Source organism: Macaca thibetana, chromosome 1, assembly GCF_024542745.1.
Source record: "Macaca thibetana thibetana isolate TM-01 chromosome 1, ASM2454274v1, whole genome shotgun sequence".
Taxonomy (NCBI): Eukaryota; Metazoa; Chordata; class Mammalia; order Primates; family Cercopithecidae; genus Macaca; species Macaca thibetana.
This window is the reverse complement of record NC_065578.1, coordinates 123,997,801-124,020,608: the sequence shown is the minus strand read 5'-3', so window position 1 is coordinate 124,020,608 and position 22,808 is coordinate 123,997,801. Positions and strand designations below refer to the sequence as shown.

General features: G+C 47.3%; 1 protein-coding gene across 4 annotated transcripts in view; it reads right to left on the bottom strand.

Moving 5' to 3' along the window:
* Positions 1-3,073: 3,073 nt before the first annotated feature.
* TUFT1 (tuftelin 1) overlaps positions 3,074-22,808 on the bottom strand; it is a 44,722-nt gene continuing 24,987 nt past the window's right edge. For all 4 annotated transcript variants that reach the window (XM_050750924.1, XM_050750902.1, XM_050750916.1 and 1 more), the window contains 8 exons: positions 21,428-21,493; positions 18,388-18,501; positions 13,204-13,332; positions 12,597-12,691; positions 8,136-8,241; positions 7,226-7,309; positions 5,608-5,708; positions 3,074-4,999 (listed from right to left, as the gene is read on the bottom strand). In XM_050750924.1, coding sequence (XP_050606881.1) covers positions 4,936-4,999; positions 5,608-5,708; positions 7,226-7,309; positions 8,136-8,241; positions 12,597-12,691; positions 13,204-13,332; positions 18,388-18,501; positions 21,428-21,493 — 759 coding nt within the window. In that variant the 3' untranslated portion in view covers positions 3,074-4,935. The remainder of the gene's footprint in view (positions 5,000-5,607; positions 5,709-7,225; positions 7,310-8,135; positions 8,242-12,596; positions 12,692-13,203; positions 13,333-18,387; positions 18,502-21,427; positions 21,494-22,808) is intronic.

The window sequence follows — 22,808 nt, the reverse complement described above, 5'->3', positions numbered from 1 at the left end:
GCACTTTGGGAGGCCGAGGAGGGCAGCTCACCTGAGGCCAGGAGTTCAAGACCAGTCTAGCCAACATGGTGAAACCCTGTTTCTACTAAAAATAGAAAAATTAGCCGGGCATCGTGGCACACGCCTGTAGTCCCGGCTACTTGGAAGGCTGAGGCAGGAGAATTGCTTGAACTCGGGAGGCAGAGGTTGCAGTGAGCCAAGATCATGCCACTGCACTCTAGCCTGGGTGACAGAGCGAGACTCCATCTCAGAAAATAAATAAAATAAAAACAAAACAGACATAGGGTGATAAAACTCCTGCAGACATATACAAGTTTGGGCCTGGAATCCTAGTGAGAGGAAGGGCTGGGTGTATAATCAGCCCTGAATTGATAGATTGAGTCACAAGTACTAATGACTTCCTTTCCCTCGGCTGTCTGAGGTCCTGTGGTCTAAGACTTGGCGACCAACACCTTTTAGGAAATTAATTATCCTGCTACTACTATCCACTCTCAATTCTGTGTCCCAGGGGGCTCCAGGAGAAGAGAAATTCCAGCAGAAAGGCCACACACATTTTGTGTTTAAAGTAGGTCTCACTGCCACAGAGCATGCTGTGCTAGAAATTACCTTTAAGAAACATCTTTATCTTCAGCCTGGGTATGGATTTTCCTTGGAGAAAGAGGGAATAGGGAATATTTAGTCTCCAACTTTGGAGTTTCAAGGCCATCCTGCTTAGAACTTGGACAGGGAAGACAGGAAACAATTTCTCCTTGCAAAGCTAAAGTCTTAAATTGAAGTGTGAAAAAAGAGGCCAAGGGCCCTAGGCTAACACCTGTTGTTGAGTCATAGACTGAAGGAGCTCAGGCCCAAGCTCAGTGATGCTTGGCTCTGAGGAATGAGGAAGCCAGGGGATTATTAGAAGCCCTGCAGAAAACAGCAACACACACTAAAGAGCTGGTTAAAGAGGGAAAGCTGCTTGCTTTTCCAACCCAAAAGTTGTTACCCTTCTCAGTCAAATTAAGTTGCCTTTTTTTTTTTTTTTTTTTTTTTTGTGATGGAGTCTCGCTCTGTCGCCCAGGCGGGAGTACGGCGGTGCAACCTCGGCTCACTGCAAGCTCCGCTCCCGGGTTCACGCCATTCCCCTGCCTCAGTCTCCTGAGTAGATGGGACTAGAGGCACCCGATATCACACCTGGCTAACTTTTGTATTTTTTGGTAGAGACGGGGTTTCACTGTGTTGGTCAGGCTGGTCTCAAACTCCTGGCCTCAAGTGATCCGCCCCCCTCAGCCTCCCAAAGCGCTGGGATTCCAGGCGTGAGCCACTGCGCCCAGCGTAATTAAGTTGCTTTAACTCCTGTCATGTCAGAGCACCTTTCCAAAGTGGAAACACTTCCCAGTGGGACATTTCATAGCAAAAGGTACTTTTAAATAGAGATGAAAATGAGCCAGTCAATTCTTGGCCTTAGAAACTTAGTTTGAAAAAAGTTCCAGTGCACCATTTGCTTGAAATACTGTGTCACTGCCAGGCTTTTTCCTGTGCAGGGGAAGGAACAGACGAAGATGGGGAAGACAGGGGCAGTTGTTCGGCAGGCAGGGTGCTGCTGCTGCTTTTCCCATGCTGGGCTGACGCTCCAGGTTTATAGGACGCTGTTGATGACGGCTGCATGTCTGAGCAGCTCTCAACATCCAGCTCAAAGAAACAGGCCTTCATGGCAGAGGTCCCAGGGAATCAGACTATCCTCCCTCCACAAAATATTAAGGCAGCACAGAGGAGCTGGCTTACAAATGACAAAACATAGGCAATAAACAGGCCACTGAAGCCAGGAGCACCTTACTGGCCACACCCTTTCTTCAGGCCCTGAACACTATCTCATCCTCCTTCAGTCCCCCATTCTCCATCGCTAATTGACAAGATAGCCAAGATACAAACTATATTTCCCAGACTACATTCCCTTTCCAAGCCCCCCCGCCGCCCCCGCTCCCCTGCGGCATGCCTCTATTCTCTTTGGCTGTGGTGTAACTAAACTCTAGGAAATATACACCAGTGGCATGTTTTTGTCCAAGGACTCTCTCAGACCCCTGGTTCGAGTCTCTGGAATGCCTCCAGACCTCTCCATTATCTGCAACACAAATCTCAGTTCCTCCCACTGAGCCCAGGATGCCCGGCGGGAGCCTCCGTTTCGTGTAGGGCAGCACACTCACTCCAGTATTCCTCCAGCTCTGAGTCTTCTTGGCACCTTGGTCAACCCCGCCCTGCTTCCATCCTGTTAATATTCTGAGAGCAAGTACAGTCTAGATCTACCCATGCCAAACAAGACTGCCAGAGAAAGAAGAGAGCCACGGGTGTCAGAAGACAAATCCAGGTTTGGAAAGGAAAGAGGTTTCCAATGCGTTTGAAGCCTGCGGTGTGAATTGGCTGAGAAGCAGGAGAAGGGGGGAGAAGAGAAATCAGAGAAAAATATACACTCTTTCAATTGAAGAAGAGAACTGGGAGCTAGAAAGGAAATAAGCCAGGGATGAGGGGGTGTTGTGTTTCTGGTTTCTTTGGCCCAGAGAAGATTCGCGTAAATTCAGCTATGTCCCCATTTGGCCCTGCAGTCAACTGCCTCCTTGGCAGAAAGAAAAAGAAAAATCATGAGACTAATTGAATGATGCCCAGAGACAGCCAGAAACGAACCCCCTTGAACAGCTGCAGTCAGCATTTCCAGGGTGCTTTTCATTTCTGCAAAGGGCATGCAGTTACTCATCTACCTCCAGTGCTGCTGGGTCTATCTCTATGTAATCACAGGACTCTACCTTTGTCTCTTCCAAATGAGACACAATGCGGCCAAGCTTAGGGATCCTACAAGGCCACTGCTCCAGAGAGGGTCAAAGCTAAAGTTAGGGGCTGCCTCCTATAATCACGACTCAGACCACGGAGCTGAGCTGCTTCTAATACCTCTATAAATGCCACGAAGTCCTCATGTCATGGCATTTGGGATGTTTGGACCACACCTCCCACATGTGGATAACAGGGTGCCCATCTTCCAAGAAGCACAACAATTTTGTTCTTTCATCCCCCCTGAAAAGTGAAAGGAAACCAGACCAGGAGGTCAAAAGAGACACATTAACATAATTTATTAAATTCGCCACACAAAGAATATGCCACAGACAACAATATCAGAATGGGAAGAAACATGGAGATCACCTGCTCTGACCCCCTCATTTTACAAATGAGGGAACTCCCTGAAGTCCCCGGGCATTGTTATGGGCAAAGCCAGAATGTGAGCCCAGTCTTGGGACACAGAAACACACAGACTTAAGGCTTCTGGTTGTGAGCCACATAGAGCCTAAACACTTAATCCACATTTGTTTTGAATTTTTCTGATTCCTATAGTAGCATACTCTGATGCCTATCTACTTCTCAAGGCTGTAGGAAGAGCCCTAAAGAAAAACACCATGGGCCGGGCGCAGTGGCTCAAGCCTGTAATCCCAGCACTTTGGGAGGCCGAGGCGGGTGGATCACCTGAGGTCAGGAGTTCAAGACCAGCCTGGCCAACATGGTGAAACCCCACCTCTACTAAAAATACAAAAATCAGCCAGGCGTGGTGGCATGCCTATAGTCCCAGCTACTCGGGAGGCTGAGGCAGGAGAATCGCTTAAATCCGGGAGGCGGAGGTTGCAGTGAGCTGAGATCGCGCCACTGCACTTCAGCCTGGGTGACAGAGTGAGACCCCGTCTCAAAAAAAAAAAAAAGACAAGAAAAAAAGAAAAACAATAAAAAAAGAAAACCATGATGACCTGCAGGGTCATTCAGAACCAGAATAAAAGACTAATTATGGAGCAAGGAGTTCGGAAGGGCTAGTGAAGAACTCATCTGGGCCCCAGAAGAGTCCTGATTGCCCTTTTTCTCCAAACAACATATACTCTGACCCCAAAGCCTCAGGGAAAGTATACTCACCTTCCTGAGCTGCAGATCAAGTTTGAAAGAGAAAGGGAGAAGAAACAGGCAGAGGAAAGAGAAAGATTTATAATAGTGTCACTCTGACAGCTTTCCCAGTTTCAAGCAAATCCAAACATTGCAAGAGAAGGCTATAGAACTCTGGTATTATATCAATCATGAGATGTAAGCAAAACCACCAATAACTTAGCAAAATAAATACAAAGAGGATTTTGCTGGGACTGGTGGAACCCAGTGGAAACAGTTTTTAGGCTCTGGGTCAAGAAAACTGAGGTGTGCCTGGTGGTGTGCACCTTAGGGAAAATCCCTAAAGAGACTCTGGGAGTTTTCACAGTAGAGAGAAGTCACACATAACTGTCTGTAGCCCTAGAGATTTTTTCTGCAAAAGGCTACTCCCTGAATGTACATGCCCTACTCCCCAGAAAGACACCACCACCCAAAGCTTAGGTTCACTGGCTCTCACCAGGCCTCGCCAGGTAACTCCACTATCTGTCTGCAGGAGGCCAGGTCAGCGTAGGCTGCAGGTGGAGCAAGTAGAAAAACAAACAGTTTGTTGCTAAGAACTGAGCTGTGTTTGTGGAAGGAACTTCATTCCCCCAGGACACTCTCCAATCACTCTGGACATCTGTGTCTCCAGCTTTTAGGGCTGAGGCAAATCTTGTCAACTCTCCCAATCTGATGAAGGCCTGGCTTATGGGGCAGCCAGAGTCCAGTCTACAACAGAAGGGAGGCTCTCTACAGAGAAAAATAGTCGCTGTAGGAATATAGATACTGCCCTGTCCTGCTCGCAGGACAATGTCTTCCAAAGGGCTGCAGTTGCCTTGAATAGGTGCTCATGCTCTGTCTGCCCAGCATAGAGTGGCCAGGAGCTTGGGAATGGTGAGACACAGGAGCCCTAAGTCCTGGGTGCAGCCAGGGGACAGTCAGAAAGTCAAAGTCAGCGCTAACAGCCAACAGGGGCGGTGGGCTTCTCCGAGGCAGAGGCAGCAGCAATGGCAGCATCCATCTCCAGGCAGCTCAGGTTTCCACCACTCGGATGACAGGCATGGGCTTTGGGCTGGGGGGCTTGGATATCCTAATACTGAAAAGAAGGTTGGAAACACTGAGCTGTGCTGGGAACAGCTGTGTTGTGGCCCACCCTTCACAGAGCCTGTGGAATCTTCACATTTGCCTCTGGAATCTTACACTGCAGTGCCGGCTGATCACTTGGGTTCCAAGTGCTTTAAAATGGTAATTATTCAGTGACATCTAAGAGAAGATTTGGGGCATGATACATGTGTCTTGTAGCAAGGGTGAAGAAAAGAGAGGGGCAGTTAAACAACTGAGAAGTGGATATAGCTGTGATTCTCGATTTTGTCAAGATCACGGGTCCTTTTCTGAATCTATTAGAGGCAAAATACCCTCTCCCTAGAAATATGCAAACATTATAAATAAATTTTGTATACCATTTCAGGTGGTTCATACACCTCTAGAAGCCATTCATGGACCTCCTTGGGCTTGTGGTAACAGGTTCTACCCTAATTGGGTTAGAAAATGGTTCTGGCAAACAATGGGTCAGATTAGAGACTGAGGGAGGAAAGTTGGATCTAAAGGGGCCTTGTTCTTGCCCGAGCGCTAAATGTTCCACATAGCTCTGTCCCTCCTTCCCCCTCCTCCCTGGCCCCATTCTATCTACACGTGCTCACTCACCTGCCCGGGTTGTCTGTCTTGGCCCGGGCCTGGGTGCTGAAGTTGCCATGACTGATTTGTTTTTCTATCAGGTGTTCCATCCGGTCGTGCATCTCTAAATTCTGTAACACAATCTTAGGGGTTAGAGTTGGCCTTTTTCTGGTTTCCCAGGTGTCACATTCACCTAGTGCATTCTGGTCTCTCCGCCTGTGTTTGTGCTGCTGTTGCCTCTACCCCCACCATGTGTGCCACCACCTGGATACCGTCTTGCCTCGTCTTTGTGACCATAGATTGCGCTTGTCCTCCAATACCTGCTCCTCTGTAACTCTGTACAACACTGACAGACTGATGGTTTCCTATATATCCTCTACATACAGTTTGTTTTTTTTTTTTTTTTTTTTTTTGAGACGGAGTCTGGCTCTGTTGCCCAGGCTGGAGTGCAGTGGCCGGATCTCAGCTCACTGCAAGCCCCGCCTCCCGGGTTCACGCCATTCTCCTGCCTCAGCCTCCCGAGTAGCTGGGACTACAGGCGCCTGCCACCTCGCCCGGCTAATTTTTTTTTGTATTTTAGTAGAGACGGGGTTTCACCGTGTTAGCCAGGATGGTCTCGATCTCCTGAACTCGTGATTCGCCCGTCTCGGCCTCCCAAAGTGCTGGGATTACAGGCTTGAGCCACCGCGCCCGGCCCAGTTCTTTTTTTTTTTTTAGAGATAGAGTCCCACGCTGTTGCCCAGGCTGGAGTGCAGTGGCGTGATTATAGCTCACTGCAGCCTTGACCTCCTGGGTTCAAGTGATCCTCTCCCTTAAATCTCCCAAGTAACTGGGCTACAGATGCATGCCACCACATCTGGCTAATTTAAAAAAATTTGTTTTTCAGAGACAAAGTCTCACTATGTTGGCCTAGGTCTTGAACTCCTGGCCTCGAGCAATCCTCCCACCTCAACCTCCCTAAGTGCTGGCATTACAGGCATGAGCCACTGCACCTGGCCCCTATATATAATTTTTTGTCCTCAGTTGAGATACTCACTTGCCTTTGTTGATATGCTATTCTATAAAGCATTCTTTGGTCTTTTAAAAAATATATATTTTATCTCTGACTATAGACTGCAAACTCCCTAAAGAGTTTCCAAACTCCCTCTCTCCCATTTATCTCCCTCACTACAAGGGATCTTCACAGAGTGTTTGCAAAGTGATCTTCGGGTAGTCAACAGATAGGGAGGGCCCTGTGGCAAAGTGGAAATTAGACTAGGAAGGCAACTCGTTAGATAATCTAGCCCTGGAAAAGACTCCATCTATATGAATGCCTCCTCCTCCTTCACAGCCCAGCACCACTGCCAGCTCCTTTGCAAAGCCTGGAGGGTCAGAATTAGCCTGCGTGCAGCCATGGCATGTGGCTTGCACCAGGATGACATGTCAATTGAAGGTGGGGTGGAGGGGGTCATCTCATCATTGTTAGCAGCTTCCTGAAGGTTCTCAGAAAATGTTTACTCAACTGAACTGAAAGTCAACCAACCACCCTGGGTATTCACTTCAGAGAGCAGCGAGACATGACAAAGACCCCTCCATAACCTCTGTCTCCCTTGTGACCACCTTCTCTTCAAGAGCCCCGTTCCCCTGCTGGGCTGCCTAGCACACACACCTCTGCCTCCAGATAGGCGATTTTCTCCTTGAGCTCCTGGATGGTGGCGTCCTTTGACTGGATCACAGCTTTTGAATTCTGGAGCTGCAAAGGTGTGGGAGACACTGGAGCTCATTTTGCAATGACTCATTACACACTCACCAGACTTTTCACCCCAGCTGCTGGGGAAGCCAGCAGAGCCCTGCAACTCCATATGACTTCATTAGCTTTTCTACAAAAGCTTCCTTTCAGTCAATATTAAACTCTTGATTATCCCAGGGGCGGGAGTGAGGAGTGTGTGAGGGGAATACCACCCTGAGAATCCAAAATAATGAATGACTCAAAACCCATTCCATTTGGTTTTGGAAAATACAAATTATTTTTTCATTCGAGACATATTTATTGAGTACTTACTACATGACAGACTCTGTTCTAGATAATGGAAAACAGCAGTAAATAAAACAGACACTAATGAGCTGACATGAAGCACATATGACCTCCCAACCTCCCAGTTACGGGGCATTAGGCTCCCAAAACAATTCTGCAAATCGACAAATCCTTAGTATGCTACCCTCAAGCTCAGGTGGGGTAAGGCAGGAAAGCAGCCATGAGGCTCAAAGACTGATAATCTGCACAGATAACAGAGTTTATTATGACTCAACTACTCATTTACCCACACTCTTCACAGAGTATATGAGAAATTAACCTTTTCCTTCCTTTCCTATTGGAAAGCAGAGGCCAAATGGCAAACAAACAAAACAGCAGGGGAAAGATAGGAGAAAAGCAAATCCTAATAACCCGAACTCTGGTAATTGGTAGCTATAAATGTTTGACATGGGAAATGTATGAATATAAGTCAAGCTCCCTAGGAAATAAGAGCATAGACTTGGGGTGACCCCCCGAGGGCAGGTTATAAACCAAGCCAGCTTACCTGCTCTATCATTTGCCGGACTTTCCGCTGCTGGCTCTTGAGCATGTCATCCAAGTGGTGGATCTTCTCCCGCAACCCAGCCACTTCCTTCTCCAGGGCAGCAGCCCTGGGGATAAAGACCAGAAGGCTGAAGCAAGGGAACAAGATGACTTCTTTACCCAGTCACAGGAAGAGCCTTGAGCTTGGGAGCTTCCCATTAATATGATTCCCTTTGCCTGATTCCCCAGGAGGCTGCCCTGAAAAGTAGGTGGTGGGTACCTTAGAACATCACATTGGAAGCACTGAGGTCAGGAGTTCAAGATCAGCCTGGCCAACATGGTGAAACCCCATCTCTACTAAAAATACTAAAAGTAGCCAAGTGTGGTGGCGTGTGCCTGTAATCCCAGCTACTCAGGAGGCTGAGGCACGAGAATTACTTGAACCCAGGAGGCAGAGGTTGCAGTGAGCCAAGATGGTGCCACTGCACTCCAGCCTGGCCACAGAACAAGACTCTGTCCCACAAAAAAAAAGAACATCACATTGGAAGCATCATCAGGGATCACCTACTCCAAGTGAGGAAACTGAGGCTCGGAAAGGTTAGAAGGGATAAGTCATTCTGGAAAACTCTGGAGGGTAAATCTAGAAGCAACAGGTAGATGGTTCCAGGAAGCCATTTTTATATTAACACAGGAAAGACTTTCTCAGTATTAAAGCTGTCAGAAAGTGGGCAGTCTCATGTGTAATAAACTCTTCATTACTGGAAAGATTCAAGTAGAAGCTAGTATCTTCCCCACCCCACCTTTCTTTTTTTTTTTTTTTTTTTTTTTTTTGGAGACAGGGTCTCACTCTGTAGCCCAGGCTGGAGTGCAGTAATGCAAACATGGCTCACTGCCGGGTTGACCTCCTGGGCTCAGGCAATCCTCCTACCTCAGTCTCCCATGTAGCTGGGACTACAGGCACATACCACCACACCTGGCTAATTAAGAAAATTTTTTTTGGTAGCGACAGAGCCTCACTATGTTGGCCAGGCTGATCTCGAACTTTTTTTTTTTCTTTTTTTTGAGACGGAGTCTCGCTGTGTCACCCAGGCTGGAGTGCAGTGGCGTGATCTAGGCTCACTGCAACCTCCACCTACCGGGTTCACGCCATTATCCTGCCTCAGCCTCCTGAGTAGCTGGGACTACAGGCACCAGCCACCACACCTGGCTAATTTTTTTTGTTTTGTTTTTTGGATTTTTAGTAGAGACGGGGTTTCACTATGTTAGCCAGGATGGTCTTGATCTCCTGACCTTGTGATCCACCCACCTCGGCCTCCCAAAGTGCTGTGATTATAGGTGTGAGCCCGGCCTCGAACTCTTAAACTCAAGCAATCCTCCTGTCCCTGCCTCCCAATGTGCTAGGATTACAGGTGTGAGCCACCATGCCCAGTTGGAGCTGGGATTATTATACTCAACACCATCAAGCTGTTGGCAGGGATTTGGAGGAGGGAGACAGGATTGCTCCTTAAAGCCCCTTTACACAATTTTGCTTCTAGGTCTCCTGATTCCCAAACCACTGTTGCTTCCTTTGCATCTTCTAAGCAGACTGAGCCAAGATCCCCCAAAGGGCAGTGTAAAATAATGAGAAATATATAATGGGTCTCCGTCCCGGTTCCTGCCATACAGCTCCTATGTTTTGTTATAATATTTGGTCACACTCCCTGGTTCCTGAGCCTTGGAATCTCCAAGACTGACGAGTGTCTTTCTGTATGCTAATGATGACTGGTGGCTGGGGTCCCTAGACAGCTTCAGGACGGGGCTAGTCAAAAGACCAAGGCATGATTAAAGGGTTGAAACTTTCAGCCCCACAATTCCCGCTAACGTCTGGGAAAGGGACAGGGATAGGAGCTAGAGACTAAACTAATCACCAGTGGCCAATAATTTAATCAATCATGCCTATGTGATGAACCTCCCCGTAAGAACCCAAAACAAAGGGGTTCAGAGCTTCCAGCTTGGTTAATGCATCCACATGCTGACCTTGCCCTATGTACCTCATCTGTCTGTTGATTTGAATCCTTTATCATAACCCGTAATAATAAGTGAAATGTTGGCCAGGTGCAATGGCTCACGAATATAATCCCAGCACTCTGGGAAGGTGAGGTGGGAGGACTGCTTGAGCCCAGGAGTTCGAGACCAGCTTGGGCAACATGGCAAGACCCTGTCTCAATGAAAAAATTTTTAAATTAAAAACTAAGTAGGCCAGGCATGGTGGCTCACGCTTGTAATCCCAGGACTTTGGGAGGCCAAGGCGGGCAGACTGCCTGAGGTCAGGAGTTCAAGACCAGCCTGGCCAACATGGTGAAACTCCATCTCTACTAAAAATACAAAAAATTATCCAGGCGTGGTGGCACATGCCTGTAGTCCTAGCTACTCAGGAGGCTGAGGCTGGAGAATTGCCTGAACCCGGGAGGCGGAGGTTGCAGTGAGCTGAGATTGCACCACTGCACTCCAGCCTGGGCAACAGAGTGAGACTTGGTCTCAAAAAAATAAATAAATAAATAAGGAAAATGTTTCCCTGAGTTCTATGACAGCAAACCCATTACAGCAAGTTATCAAACCTGAAAAGAGGATATGGGAACCCCTAATTTATAGCCAAGTTGGACAGAAGTGTAGGTACCCTAGACCCCACCACTTGTGACTGGCATCTGAAGTAGGGGCAGTCTTGCGGGACTGGCCCTTAACCTGTGGCTGTGCACTAACTCTGGGTTATCTCAGAATTGAATTAAAGTATAGGGTACCCAGCTGGTATCAACTGAGAGTTGGAGAAGTGCTTGGTATGGAAAACCCATATATTTGGTGTAAGAAGCGTTATGAGTAGAGGAACAGTCTTGTTTTAGTCAGGTTACTTGGGAGAGTATCAGGGTTTGGGCCCCTGAAGAATCCATCACTCCCCAGTTCTGCCTGAGGAAGCTGACAAATGCATGTTGCTTGGGGTACCATGCAACCTGAGCTACCCCTTATCCTTCCTAAACTCCAAGCATTCTAAATTTCCACTTTCAGCTCTCCAATGCCCTACTTCTCAGTCTCCTTTTATGTAGAAATCAGCACGTACTTGACACAGCTGTCACTGCCATTCCCAAGCCCTGGCTTCTGATTATCTAGCCCTTTTGTCTCTCTTGCTCTGCCCATGCGCACCTACCCACCGAGGAAGGAGTGCTGATTAATTCTGACATTAATTCTGATACAAAGTCCAGTCAGAAAGGAGGCTACAATATGACGTGTGTATGACATGCCAGGAAGGTCATATCTAGGTTATTCTAAAGGAGAGAAAATGCTTCCAGAAGACTGAGGGGCCCTAAAGGGCAAGAATTGTGTCTGTTCTTCTTAGAATTCCTTAAAAGGCCCTTCAGATAATGTCTTGTTGAACTAAAAAAGGTCCACCTTATACGATGAAGATCAAACCAAATATGCTGATGTTAAATGTGATTTACCATTTGAGGTCTTATTTATTAATTGCCAACAGCATAATTTTCAAATTCCTGAAGATCTAGAAGGCACAATCTTTGCACTGTAGGTTTCATTGGTTGTCCGGGGCCTCTGATTTCCTCTGATCAGAGAGAATTTGCAAAACCCTCTCACCTTGGAAGTAGAAAGGATCTCAGTGATCACCTATGGGACTCTGCTGACAGGTGGTTCTCAGTTTCTATCTGCATTGCTTCAAGTAACAGGAAGTTCAGTATCTCCTCATGAAGCTGCTCATTCCATTTTTCTTTTTCTTTTTTTTTTTTTTTTTTGAGACGGAGTCTCACTCTGTCGCCCAGGCTGGAGTGCAGTGGCCGGATCTCAGCTCACTGCAAGCTCCGCCTCCCGGGTTCACGCCATTCTCCTGCCTCAGCCTCCCGAGTAGCTGGGACTACAGGCACCCGCCACCTCGCCCGGCTAGTTTTTTGTATTTTTTAGTAGAGACGGGGTTTCACCGTGTTTGCCAGGATGGTCTCGATCTCCTGACCTTGTGATCCGCCCGTCTCGGCCTCCCAAAGTGCTGGGATTACAGGCTTAAGCCACCGCGCCCGGCAGCTCATTCCATTTTTCATCAGCATGACTGTTAATCAATTCTACCCTCAAACAGTTTACAGTCAGTTTTTGTTTCAGCGGGGAGGAAACGAAGGCGTAACATATCCACCGCACTAATCTGTGGAATGACACACAGCAACAGCAGATGCTCCACCAGCTCTTGCTTGCCCTTGGCTCTAAAACTGTGAAAGCCTTTTCTTTAGGTTATTACCCCATGGAAAATGAACTCCCTGGAGATGGCGGCCTCCCAAATGGTATCTCTTGGGTGGGGCTCCACCCTGAGCAAGCTCATGGTGAGTCAGAGCTGGAAGATCTGACATCAGCACCAGCTTCCTCCCCAGACCAGGCCACCACAGGAGCGACAGGCTGCATGGCCCGCCCTCCCCTCCCTGCAACCCAACTTCACCGTGCACAAGAGCCAAGCCCTTACTTTTCTCGTTCTGCTTGGCAGTCAGCATTGTTGCTCCGAAGTTCCTCTAGGGCCACCTCCCCTTCCCTGACTTTCGCCAGTAAGGCCTGATGCTCCTGGGTGGGCCACAAAAGAAAATCTAGGATGAGAAGATGGCAACAGTCTCTGTGTTTGGGGTGAGATGGGTGCCAGGCTGGGACTTAGCCCCTGCTGGGCCTGGACAGCTGCCAAAGAGCAGCAAGATGAGCTGGTTTGATGGGGCGCCCTCCCTTGACGAGGAGAACCCTTCCCACTCTCACTCAGCCTCGCCCAGCTGCCCTGAGGCAGAACCCAGCCCTGCATCATGCAGGCCCACTCGCCATCTATGGTTGCCAGTCCCTGAGAAACCAGGACTTCAAAAGGGGCATCTGTACAGGAAACTAATGTGGAAATAGGATCAACGCTAGTTACGGGGAGGTTAATTCCTTGAAGGCCAAAAGATATTTGAAGGGATCTGCCAAAGGAAGCTGTGAAGTGTGCTTTTCTGGAGACGCTTGGAAAAGAAGGGTCTTGGCAACCGTTTCAATCCACCCACAGGCCCCTTCCAGCCCAGGAGTCCAGGCAATGACAACCAAGATCCCCCAATTACCGTCTCCATCCCTAGTAAGCGCCTCTGCAGCTCTCCAACTTCTGCCTCTTTCTGCTCCACTCTGTCCTCCTCTCTCTGAAGGGCCACATTACTCTGTTCTGCTTCTCTCTGGTACCGGCTGAGTGTGACCTAAAACACGGGACAGGAATATGTTAAATGGTGTGGAAAAAAGAACAAACATGGAAAAAAACCTTAGAAAAGAACCCAGGAACCTGGGTGGCTCTGGAGCCATGACAGGAGAGAGCTGGTGACACTGATGGGCACACCACCACCTCCCCTTCGCTGTGCAGGACCACCTCAGCACTCCAGCAGTATAAGTCTATTTCCAGGGTTAACTGGCTCACAGTTGACTGAGGTCCACTTTAAAGTGACACCTGGAACCCACAAGCACCACTTTTCAGATAGGTGACTCCTTCAACATCCCCATGAACCCTTCACCACCACCCAAGCTTAACCCAATGTTGTGGCTTTCCTACAAATTCAAAAGCAAATAATCCCAGGGAGGATACCTCCAGCTCCTTCCTTCTGTCTCCTCAACACCTCCCACCCTCACTTCCAGCAATACAGCCCACACACGACAGCCAAAATGGCACCTGGAAGGGCTACTAAGCATCAGGAAGAATTCGTCTTATTTATTTATTTATTTATTTATTTATTTATTTATTGAGACAGAGTTTCACTCTTGTTGCCCAGGCTGGGGTACAATGGCGCGATCTCGGCTCACTACAACCTCTGCCTCCCGGGTTCAAGTGATTCTCCTGCCTCAGCCTCCCAAGTAGCTGGGATTACAGGCATGCACCACCACGCCCAGCTAATTTTGTATTTTTAGTAGAGACGAGGTTTCTCCATGTTGGTCAGGCTGGTCTCGAATTCCTGACCTCAGGTGATCCGCCCATTTTGGCCTCCCAAAGTGATGGGATTACAGGCGTGAGCGACTGCGACCAGACAAATCTGTCTTTTATCAGAGATGAGAAACCAATTTAGAGAGGACAGAAGCAGAATGTTAGAATGAGAAAGCAAAGAACTTGCCTCCTTTCTTCCACCCTTACGTCTTTCCAACTCCTACTCATCTTCCAGGTCTCACTTAGATGACCCTTCTTCCAGAGAGCCTGAGGGAGGAGCCCCTCCTTCGTGTGCCCAGGGAGAGGACACACAAGGAACACACGGCCTTCCCTCTCATAGCAGTGAACAGATTTTGCCCAGTCACTGTGTGCACCCTGAAGTAGACTGTCAGTGTCCTGATGGCACAGACTGAGCACCATTACACTTCTAGAGCTCCCATAGTACCTCGTATGCAGTAACTACTCAATAAAATCATGAGTGGAACTGATGTTCATCTAATCCAACCCTCTCCTTTAACAAGTAAAGGTCAACTGACCTATTCAAGGTTACCCAGCTAGTGAATGACAGCCAGTGCTAGGACCCAGATACTTCACCATCCATTTCAGTGCTTCCCAGGTACCTCACACTGACTGCTCATCATTTATTAAAAAAGAATCCAGGTAACTTCTGGAAAGCCTAGCTTAGCCAGCCCTGGGAAAACAGAACATCAGCAGCCAGTTTGTCCGGCCCTTCCCAAGGTCAGAACTGGGGAGGAGAAAGTACAGCACACGGTGATGTGTGATGGGATGTGTCTATGCTACACACCAGCCCTGTCCAGAGCAAACTCACTCTCACTGCAAATCCTTCTTGACAGCAAGCAGCCAGTAGAACAGGAAACCCGTGCTTAATGGCAAGTTATTTTCATGGTAATTGATCATCTTGCCCTTCCTACCCCGAGGTTCAGAAAACTAGACCAGGGAGTCCAATTCACTAGGAGAGACTGAGACAAGCCTTCAAATGACCCATATTAACCTGAAACAGGCCATTCCCATAGGCAGGAACTTAAAAGTAAGGCCTTTCATTTCTGTATGTAAATAAACACTGCACCGAGGTTGATGTGAGCTCAAGCACAGTGTTAACAAGGCCATGGTCCGATTCTTGCACCCCACTGTCGGAGCAAAAGGTTAAAAAAAAAATACGGACTCCCCTTCCACATTTGACTCCGTAGCTCCAGCCAACCCTGCCCCCAAGGGAACCTCTTAATTATAAAAAGGTTGCCAACCTAGCCCAACAGTGGGAATGACCCAAGGAGCATCTCCTTTTTCAAAAAAAAATTACTCATGTATTATATTATTTTTTAGACAAGGTCTCAATCTGTTGCCCAGGCGAGAGTGCAGTGGCGTAATCATAGCTCACCACAGCCTCCACCTCCTGGGCTCCAAAGATCCTCCCACCTCAGCCTTCCAAGTAGCTGGAGCCACAGGCTTGCTCCACCACACTGGGCTAATTTTTTTATTTTTGTAGAGATGAGATCTATGTTGGCCAGGCTGGTCTCAAACTCCTGGGCTCAAGGATCCTCCTGCCTTGGCCGGGCGCGGTGGCTCAAGCCTTTAATCCCAGCACTTTGGGAGGCCGAGGCGGGCGGATCACGAGGTCAGGAGATCGAGACCATCCTGGCTAACACGGTGAAACCCCGTCTCTACTAAAAATACAAAAAACTAGCCGGGCGCGGTGGCAGGCGCCTGTAGTCCCAGCTACTCGGGAGGCTGAGGCAGGAGAATGGCGTAAACCCGGGAGGCGGAGCTTGCAGTGAGCTGAGATCCGGCCACTGCACTCCAGCCTGGGTGACAGAGCAAGACTCCGTCTCAAAAAAAAAAAAAAAAAAAAAAAAAAAAAGGATCCTCCTGCCTCAGCCTCCTGAGGGATTACAGGTGTGAGCCACAGCGCCCAGCAAGAAGCATCTCCTACTGCAGGTGGTGCTGCATACTATGGGGTTAAGAAAAATAAACCCTTCTAAATTCTGGACAGTGGGCTACAGCTGTCAGGGTACTTTTGCTCAGGCTCTGAAATCCAGAGCAGCAGACTCCTCCATGTGTGATTAAAACCAGCAAGTATTTCTGTTAATTTCCACAACTTCATAATGCCTCTCAATGCAGATTTTTTTTTTTCCAAAATTCACAACCTGGTCAGTGCTAGAGCCTCAACCTTACTTTCCTCCCGTTTTGTTTGGAAAAGGTAGGAAACAGCTGGTCACCAACTGATATATCACCAACTAAATTATACAAATTGTGGAATCTGAAATAGATGCAACATACCCCTTCACCACACAGCTCCTTTGTTCTGAGATGACAAACTAATTTTAATATTACCCTAAGTCCAAGCTATTTACAATAGGAAAATCTCCTTGTTAAACTGATTGCTAAGAAAAATATAGACAATTTTATATTTCTAAAACCCTTCAGAATAATCAAGTGCCCTCACATATATTACCTCACTCGATCTACACAACAAACTTGTAAGGTGTATTTCATTAACCCTTTTTCCAAAAGTTGAAACAGATGCTCAGAGAGGTTAAACTACTTGTTCTAATAAGACTTCGGCTAACACAGTTTATCATCCTTGGTGCCCTTCCTCCTCACCCCCAAGCCTCCTCTCAAAAATTCTCCTCCTCAGTTCCATGAAAATGAAGAGTTCAGGCTGGCGTTTCTCTTTTTACCAGCTCCCAGCATGCCTACGCAGGATATAACCCTATCATAACATATTTATGACACAAAGAATATGTTACTTGTGGAAGAACAAAAGCAGGTAACAAATGGTTAACTTCACACAGAGCAGTTGGAAAACTGCCCATGGGCCAGGTGTGGTGGCTCATGCCTGTAATCCCCACACTTTGGGAGGCCGAGGCACGCAGACTGCTTGAGCCTAGGAGTTTGAGACCAGCCTGGACAACATGACAAGACCCTGTCTCTACAAAAGGCACAAAAATTAGACAAGCATGGTGGTGTGCACCTGTTGTCCCAACTACTCAGGAGGCTGAGGTGGGAGATGGCTTGAGTCTGGGAGGTGGAGGTTGCATTGAGCCAAGATTGTGCCACTGCACTCAAGCCTGGCAACAGAGTGGGACCCTGTCAAGAAAGGAAAGGAAAGGAAAGGGGAAGGGAGGGGAGGGGAGGGGAGGGGAGGGGGGGAGGGGAGGGAAGGGGAGGGGAGGGGAGGGGAGGGGAGGGGAGAGAAGGTTGCATTGAGCCAAGATTGGGCCACTGCACTCAAGCCTGGCAACAGAGTGGGACCCTGTCAAGAAAGGAAAGGAAAGGAAGGGAGGGGAGGGGAGGGGAGGGGAAGGGAGGGGAGGGGAAGGGAGGGGAGGGGAGGGGAGGGAAGGGGAGGGGAGGGAGGGAAGGGAAGAGAAGGGAGGAAGGGAGGAAGGAAACTGCCCATGTACCTTGTTTTATACTCAAAGAATTTTCTAGAAAACATGGAAGACCTCACATATAGTAGGGGGCTTTACTCTCCATTTATAGACTTCTGTACTATAACAGTAATTAATATACTCATTCCAGGCCGGGCGCGGTGGCTCACACCTGTAATCCCAGCACTTTGGGAGGCTGAGGCAGGTGGATCACAAGGTCAGGAGATCGAGACCAGCCTGGCCAACATGGTGAAACCCCGTCTCTAATAAAAACACAAAAATTAGCTGGGCATGGTGGCACGTGCCTGTAATCCCAGCTACTTGGGAGGCTGAGGCAGGAGAATCGCTTGAACCTGGGAGGCGAAACTTGCAGTGAGCCAAGATTGTGCCACTGCACTCCAGCTTGGTGGCAGAGTGAAAAAAAGATACTCATTCTAGACCACAAAGCTCTGCAAAGCTGAGTCTAGAGCCCAAATCCTCCAACTCGATGGGTGCAGTTCTTTCTACAACAACACAGATTTAGTCACTCATCCAGTCCACGTTTATGAAGCACCTATCTAATACCAGGTATTGCGCCAGACACTAGGGACGCGGGGGTGACATGCCAACAGCAGTCCTTGCCTGCACAGAGTCTCAAGAGCCCAGGGATTCTTACCACGACACAGACAGAAATGACTTCTGAATCACTGGCTGCCCCAGATGGGCACCACCCTCAAATTCATCAGAACAGAGAATCCCAAGCTGACCTTTGAACTATGGGCCGGCCTTGGACAGTAAACAGTATAAACGTCCAGGAGAGGGAGAAGCAGACAAGCGTTCCAGGCTTCACAGTCTTGTTTTCCAGTTTGTGGCACTCAGCCAGAGAGACAGGAAGTCCAAGCTGAGACATCACTGGCACCTGTGTTCAGTAGCCCATCCCTTAGGGTACCTTCTCCCCAAATCCCAAATCTCACCTCAAAAGCCACACGGTCTGACTGGTGTTGCCGCTCGGCCTCCTGAAGCTTGGCCAGTAAGTCCTGCACAGTCTTCCTCAAGCTCTCAACATCCTCATTTATACAGGTGTCCACCTACAGCCAGAGCAAGGAAGGGAAGAGGAAGCCATCAAGTTTCTGACTCAGTAATAAAAGTCCCCTCCCAGGCACACACTGGTTTGGACCATCTCGTCCAGACCACCCTCACAAAAGAACTGTCGTCACAGAAGGGGAGAGTTACCTTAGGCAGCCAGGAATTCTGAGTTATTCAATGAAACATTGTCCTTTCATACCCTAAAGAACCCTGCTAGCCTCAAAACACCCAATTATTTTAGGACATGCTCAGTAGTATTTCACTTATGTATCCACTGATTGATTTCTTGGCGACTATGTGGCTGCTGTCTCTACGTGTGTGTCCTATTTCCCTCTATCCGCCTACAACTCTCTGAGAGCAGAGACCATGTTCCCCTTTGGACTACAGTTCCCACAGGACAGGGACTATGTCGCACCCATCACAAAGGGAGTGGTCCAAAAGCACATCCTTTACCATTCTCAGCTTTTGGCACGGAGAGCAGCATATAAAGGGTTACTGATGGATGGACAGGTTTATGGCAAAAGCATGCAATGAGTCCAGGAATCTGATTAGATGTGGAAAACGGTGTCTCATCGAGGTAACTGCTCAGTCTCTCCCAGACACACCCAACCGTGGGCTGGTGGTTAGGGATGAGCTAACACGTAGGGTCTCGCCCCCGTCTCTGCTGCACAGGCACCAGACACTTCGATTACGAACTCCCTGTGAGTTTGACAGAAAAATCTCTCCCAATCTTGCACAGTGGGAAGCAGCAACGCCTTCAAACCAGAGCTCAGAGCTCTCGGCTGGGAGGAGGGAGACAGGGTCCCAGTCTCTGCATTATCATCCTGTGGGTGACAATGAAGAAATGAAGTCCTGTGGGCCTTCATTTCTTTATCTGTGAGGCAGTAAGTACACTCCCTACCACACCCTGCCTTACAGGCTGCCTCAAAACCAGGTAAGATAACATCCGGTACAGCTTTGAGCTTGTGAGAAGAAAGAGGCCAAACAGATATTACCAGGTGTTATTGTAATTTGTTGCCAACAATGTATTTGCCAAATATGGTGATTCAAAAGAAGGAGAAAGTCCAAGCTTCACATCTAAAGCAAGTGGTTAAGAATCACAGCATTCCAAATCTAGATGTCATAAGTTATCCAGTCAATTTCCCTAAATCCTCACCTGAGCCAATGGGCAGGTGAAAATGTTTTAAAAGGCTCCTGGAACACAACTATTATGCACTTATTTCAAAGAGTGTTCTCATAAGGCTGTTTAATGGCATGGAAAACTTTCATGAAAATATTATTTCATCGTGTGATATAATATGAAGCAAAAAAGTAAGTTATAAAACTACACGTAGAGGCAGAAGCAATGAACTAGATTTTAATACAGCAATTTAGATAGATCCTAAAAAACATGGTACCAGGGAAAATAAGAACAAGCTACTGGGTAGGCTGAGGTGGGAGGACTGCTTGAAGAAGATATAGCACAAGTTCATCACGTATATTGAAACATTTTACAGACATATTTAAAGCCATATATTGAATTCATTAGAGTGAGTGCCTCTTGCAGGAGGTGGAGAGGCAAAAAAACCAAAAAACAAAAACTAAAACCAGTGAGAGGACTTGACAGGACCCACGAGGACGATGTGCCATGAACTAATGGGTGGGTCTGATTCAACCTATACCTGAGGGCCAAAAACACCAAATGCCAAAACATACCCAACTAAAGAAACAAACAAAAAAAAACAATTATAAAGACATGCCACATACTGTACAATGTGAATATTATAAATATATATTTGCATTCAGGGAAAGATGAAATTTCACTGTGGTTTTTCTCTGAGTAGATTACAAGCGACATTTTTTTCTTCTTTCACTTTTCTGTGTTTCTGAATTTTCCAAATTTTCTACAGTATGAATGTTTTGTATTATATAATCACAAAAAAACATAATAACACACTTTTTAAAAATACAGTCATGGTGGCCGGGTGCAGTGGCTCATGCCTGTAATCCTAACACTTTGGGAGGCCGAGGTGGGTGGATCACCTGAGGTCAGGAGTTCGAGACCAGCTTGGCCAACATGGTGAAACCCCATATCTACTAAAAATACAAACATTAGCCAGGCGTGGTGGCTCATGCCTGTAGTCCCAGCTACTCAGGAGGCTGAGGCACGAGAATTGCTTGAACCCAGGAGGCGGAGGTTGCAGTGAGCCAAGATCACACCACTGCACTGCATCCTGGGTGACAGAGTAAGACTCTGTCAGTCAATCAGTCAATTGATCAAGTACAGCCATGGAAGGAAATACTATGTAGTTATTCAAAAGAATGAGGTAGATCTATTATATACTGACATGGAAAGAAGGTTATAATATACTCTTTAGTTAAAAAAAAAGCAAGCAAAGAAAAATGTATTTACCATCCTATAGTTGAGAAAAGCACATATATATTATATACATATATTTATCATGTATATATGGTATGTATATAACATATACATGATATTTAAATATGGTTGTCTATGTATATAAAAATATTCTAGAATACTGGCACTCAACTTTAGCTAAACATTAGTATCACCTGAAGAGCTCTTAAAAGTCCTGATGCCCAGGCCACCTATTGGAACAATGAAATGACAAGCTCTAGGGATGGGACCCAGGCATCATATCGTTTAAAGCTTGCAAGGCCATTCCAATGAGCAGCTGAGGCCGAGAAGCACTGCCCTAGAAAGATCCACCCACTTCAATCTGTTAACAGTGGATACTTGTAAGGAGTGAGATTGGGGAAGGAGAATTTCCACTCTTTATATTTCTCTGTTGTTTGAATTTTTATGTCAACTACTACTCTTGTATTTAATGAGAGAGAGAGAGAGAGAAAGCAATAAACAAAAGGATGGGGAGGAGGCAATCCTGCCCCTGGCTAAGCAGAGCCACCGTTGTGTCCTCTGTTACCCACCTCAGGTGGGCTGCTGTACAGGGCCGTGGGACTCTGACTAAAGCCATTTGGCTTTTCTAGCACCACCTGTTCAAAGAAAAATAAAATTGGGAGTTAAAACAGATGAAAGCAACCAACTTTGAACATTATTCTCCTAACACTCAAATCTTAGAGAAAGACAGGGAGAGAGAGAGGAAGGTGAAAGGGAGGCAGGGAGAGAGAAAAAGACAGGGAGGGAGAAAAAGGAAGGAATTAAGAAAAGAAAAGAGGAAGAGGGAAGGAAGGGAAAGAAAAAAAGATTCCTAGTGTTCCCAGAGAAAACAGAAACAAGAGGGGGTGGAGAAATGTGTGTGGCCTTGAAAGGGAACACCCTAGCCTTATAGGGAGGATGAAAAAAAACCTCAGGCTAAAACCTTTCAGCAGATAGAAAAGTATGTGTAGTCCATTCTTCTTAGCCAGGGAATAAGTGCAGCTGCCTGACACAGACAAAGAGTTTCCCTTGCCCCCAGGGATCCTGGCAAAGTTTGACAAAGCAAAAATTACAAAGGGAAGCCTTTTTAAATTATTTCTGACCCAAAGCCTGATTATTCATCATATGACAGCTGGTTTGTGCAAACAAGGGGGCTGGACTTCGGGCCAGTCTCTGTGCACATTAGGTTCTTCTGCCACCTGACAAAGGAGCTCCCACCAGCCAGATGTGAGCTCAGGCACTGAAAGGCCTGCCTTCAGCCAAAGCAAAAATTAGGAAATGTTCCACCACACAAGTGCATGTCCAAGACAAAGAACTTTCCTTGCACCAGCTGCTGGGCCGCTGTTCCCCTCAAGGGAACGAAGGCAGGGGCTGCTGCTGGAGCAAGACACCCTGCCCGAACAAAAATGCAAATCAAAGATACAACTCAGAATCTAAAGGATGAGGGCGAAGTCACAAAGAGACAGCTCTGTTCTCCCAAGGGCATTTCTATCCTCGAGTTTTGGAAAAACTGAAAAGCAGGATCCCAGGATTATCCATCCCAGGAAAGACTTATCCAATCTGTTCAGTCTAACAAACATTTACTGATGCCTTCTACATCCCAGACCTGGGGAGAGAGGGAGGGTGAGGATACAGACACAGGATGGGGGTGGGGTGAACTCCTAACCTTGAGGAGCTTCCCATCCCAGGTTAGACATAACTATATAGAAGATTAATAACAGGCTAGGGCACGGACTTCAATTCACACTACAGGTGCCACCCAAACTAAGCAAGATCAGCTTATGAGAAGTGTGGATTTACAGGTGATTGTCTGCTTTATAAAACTCCATTATTACAGGAAGCTTGATCACAGAATCCTTATAGATAAGAGGCTTTGCTAACAACTGATGATATTTAATTTGTGTAAGTTCAATTTCTGTACAGTGTTTCAGG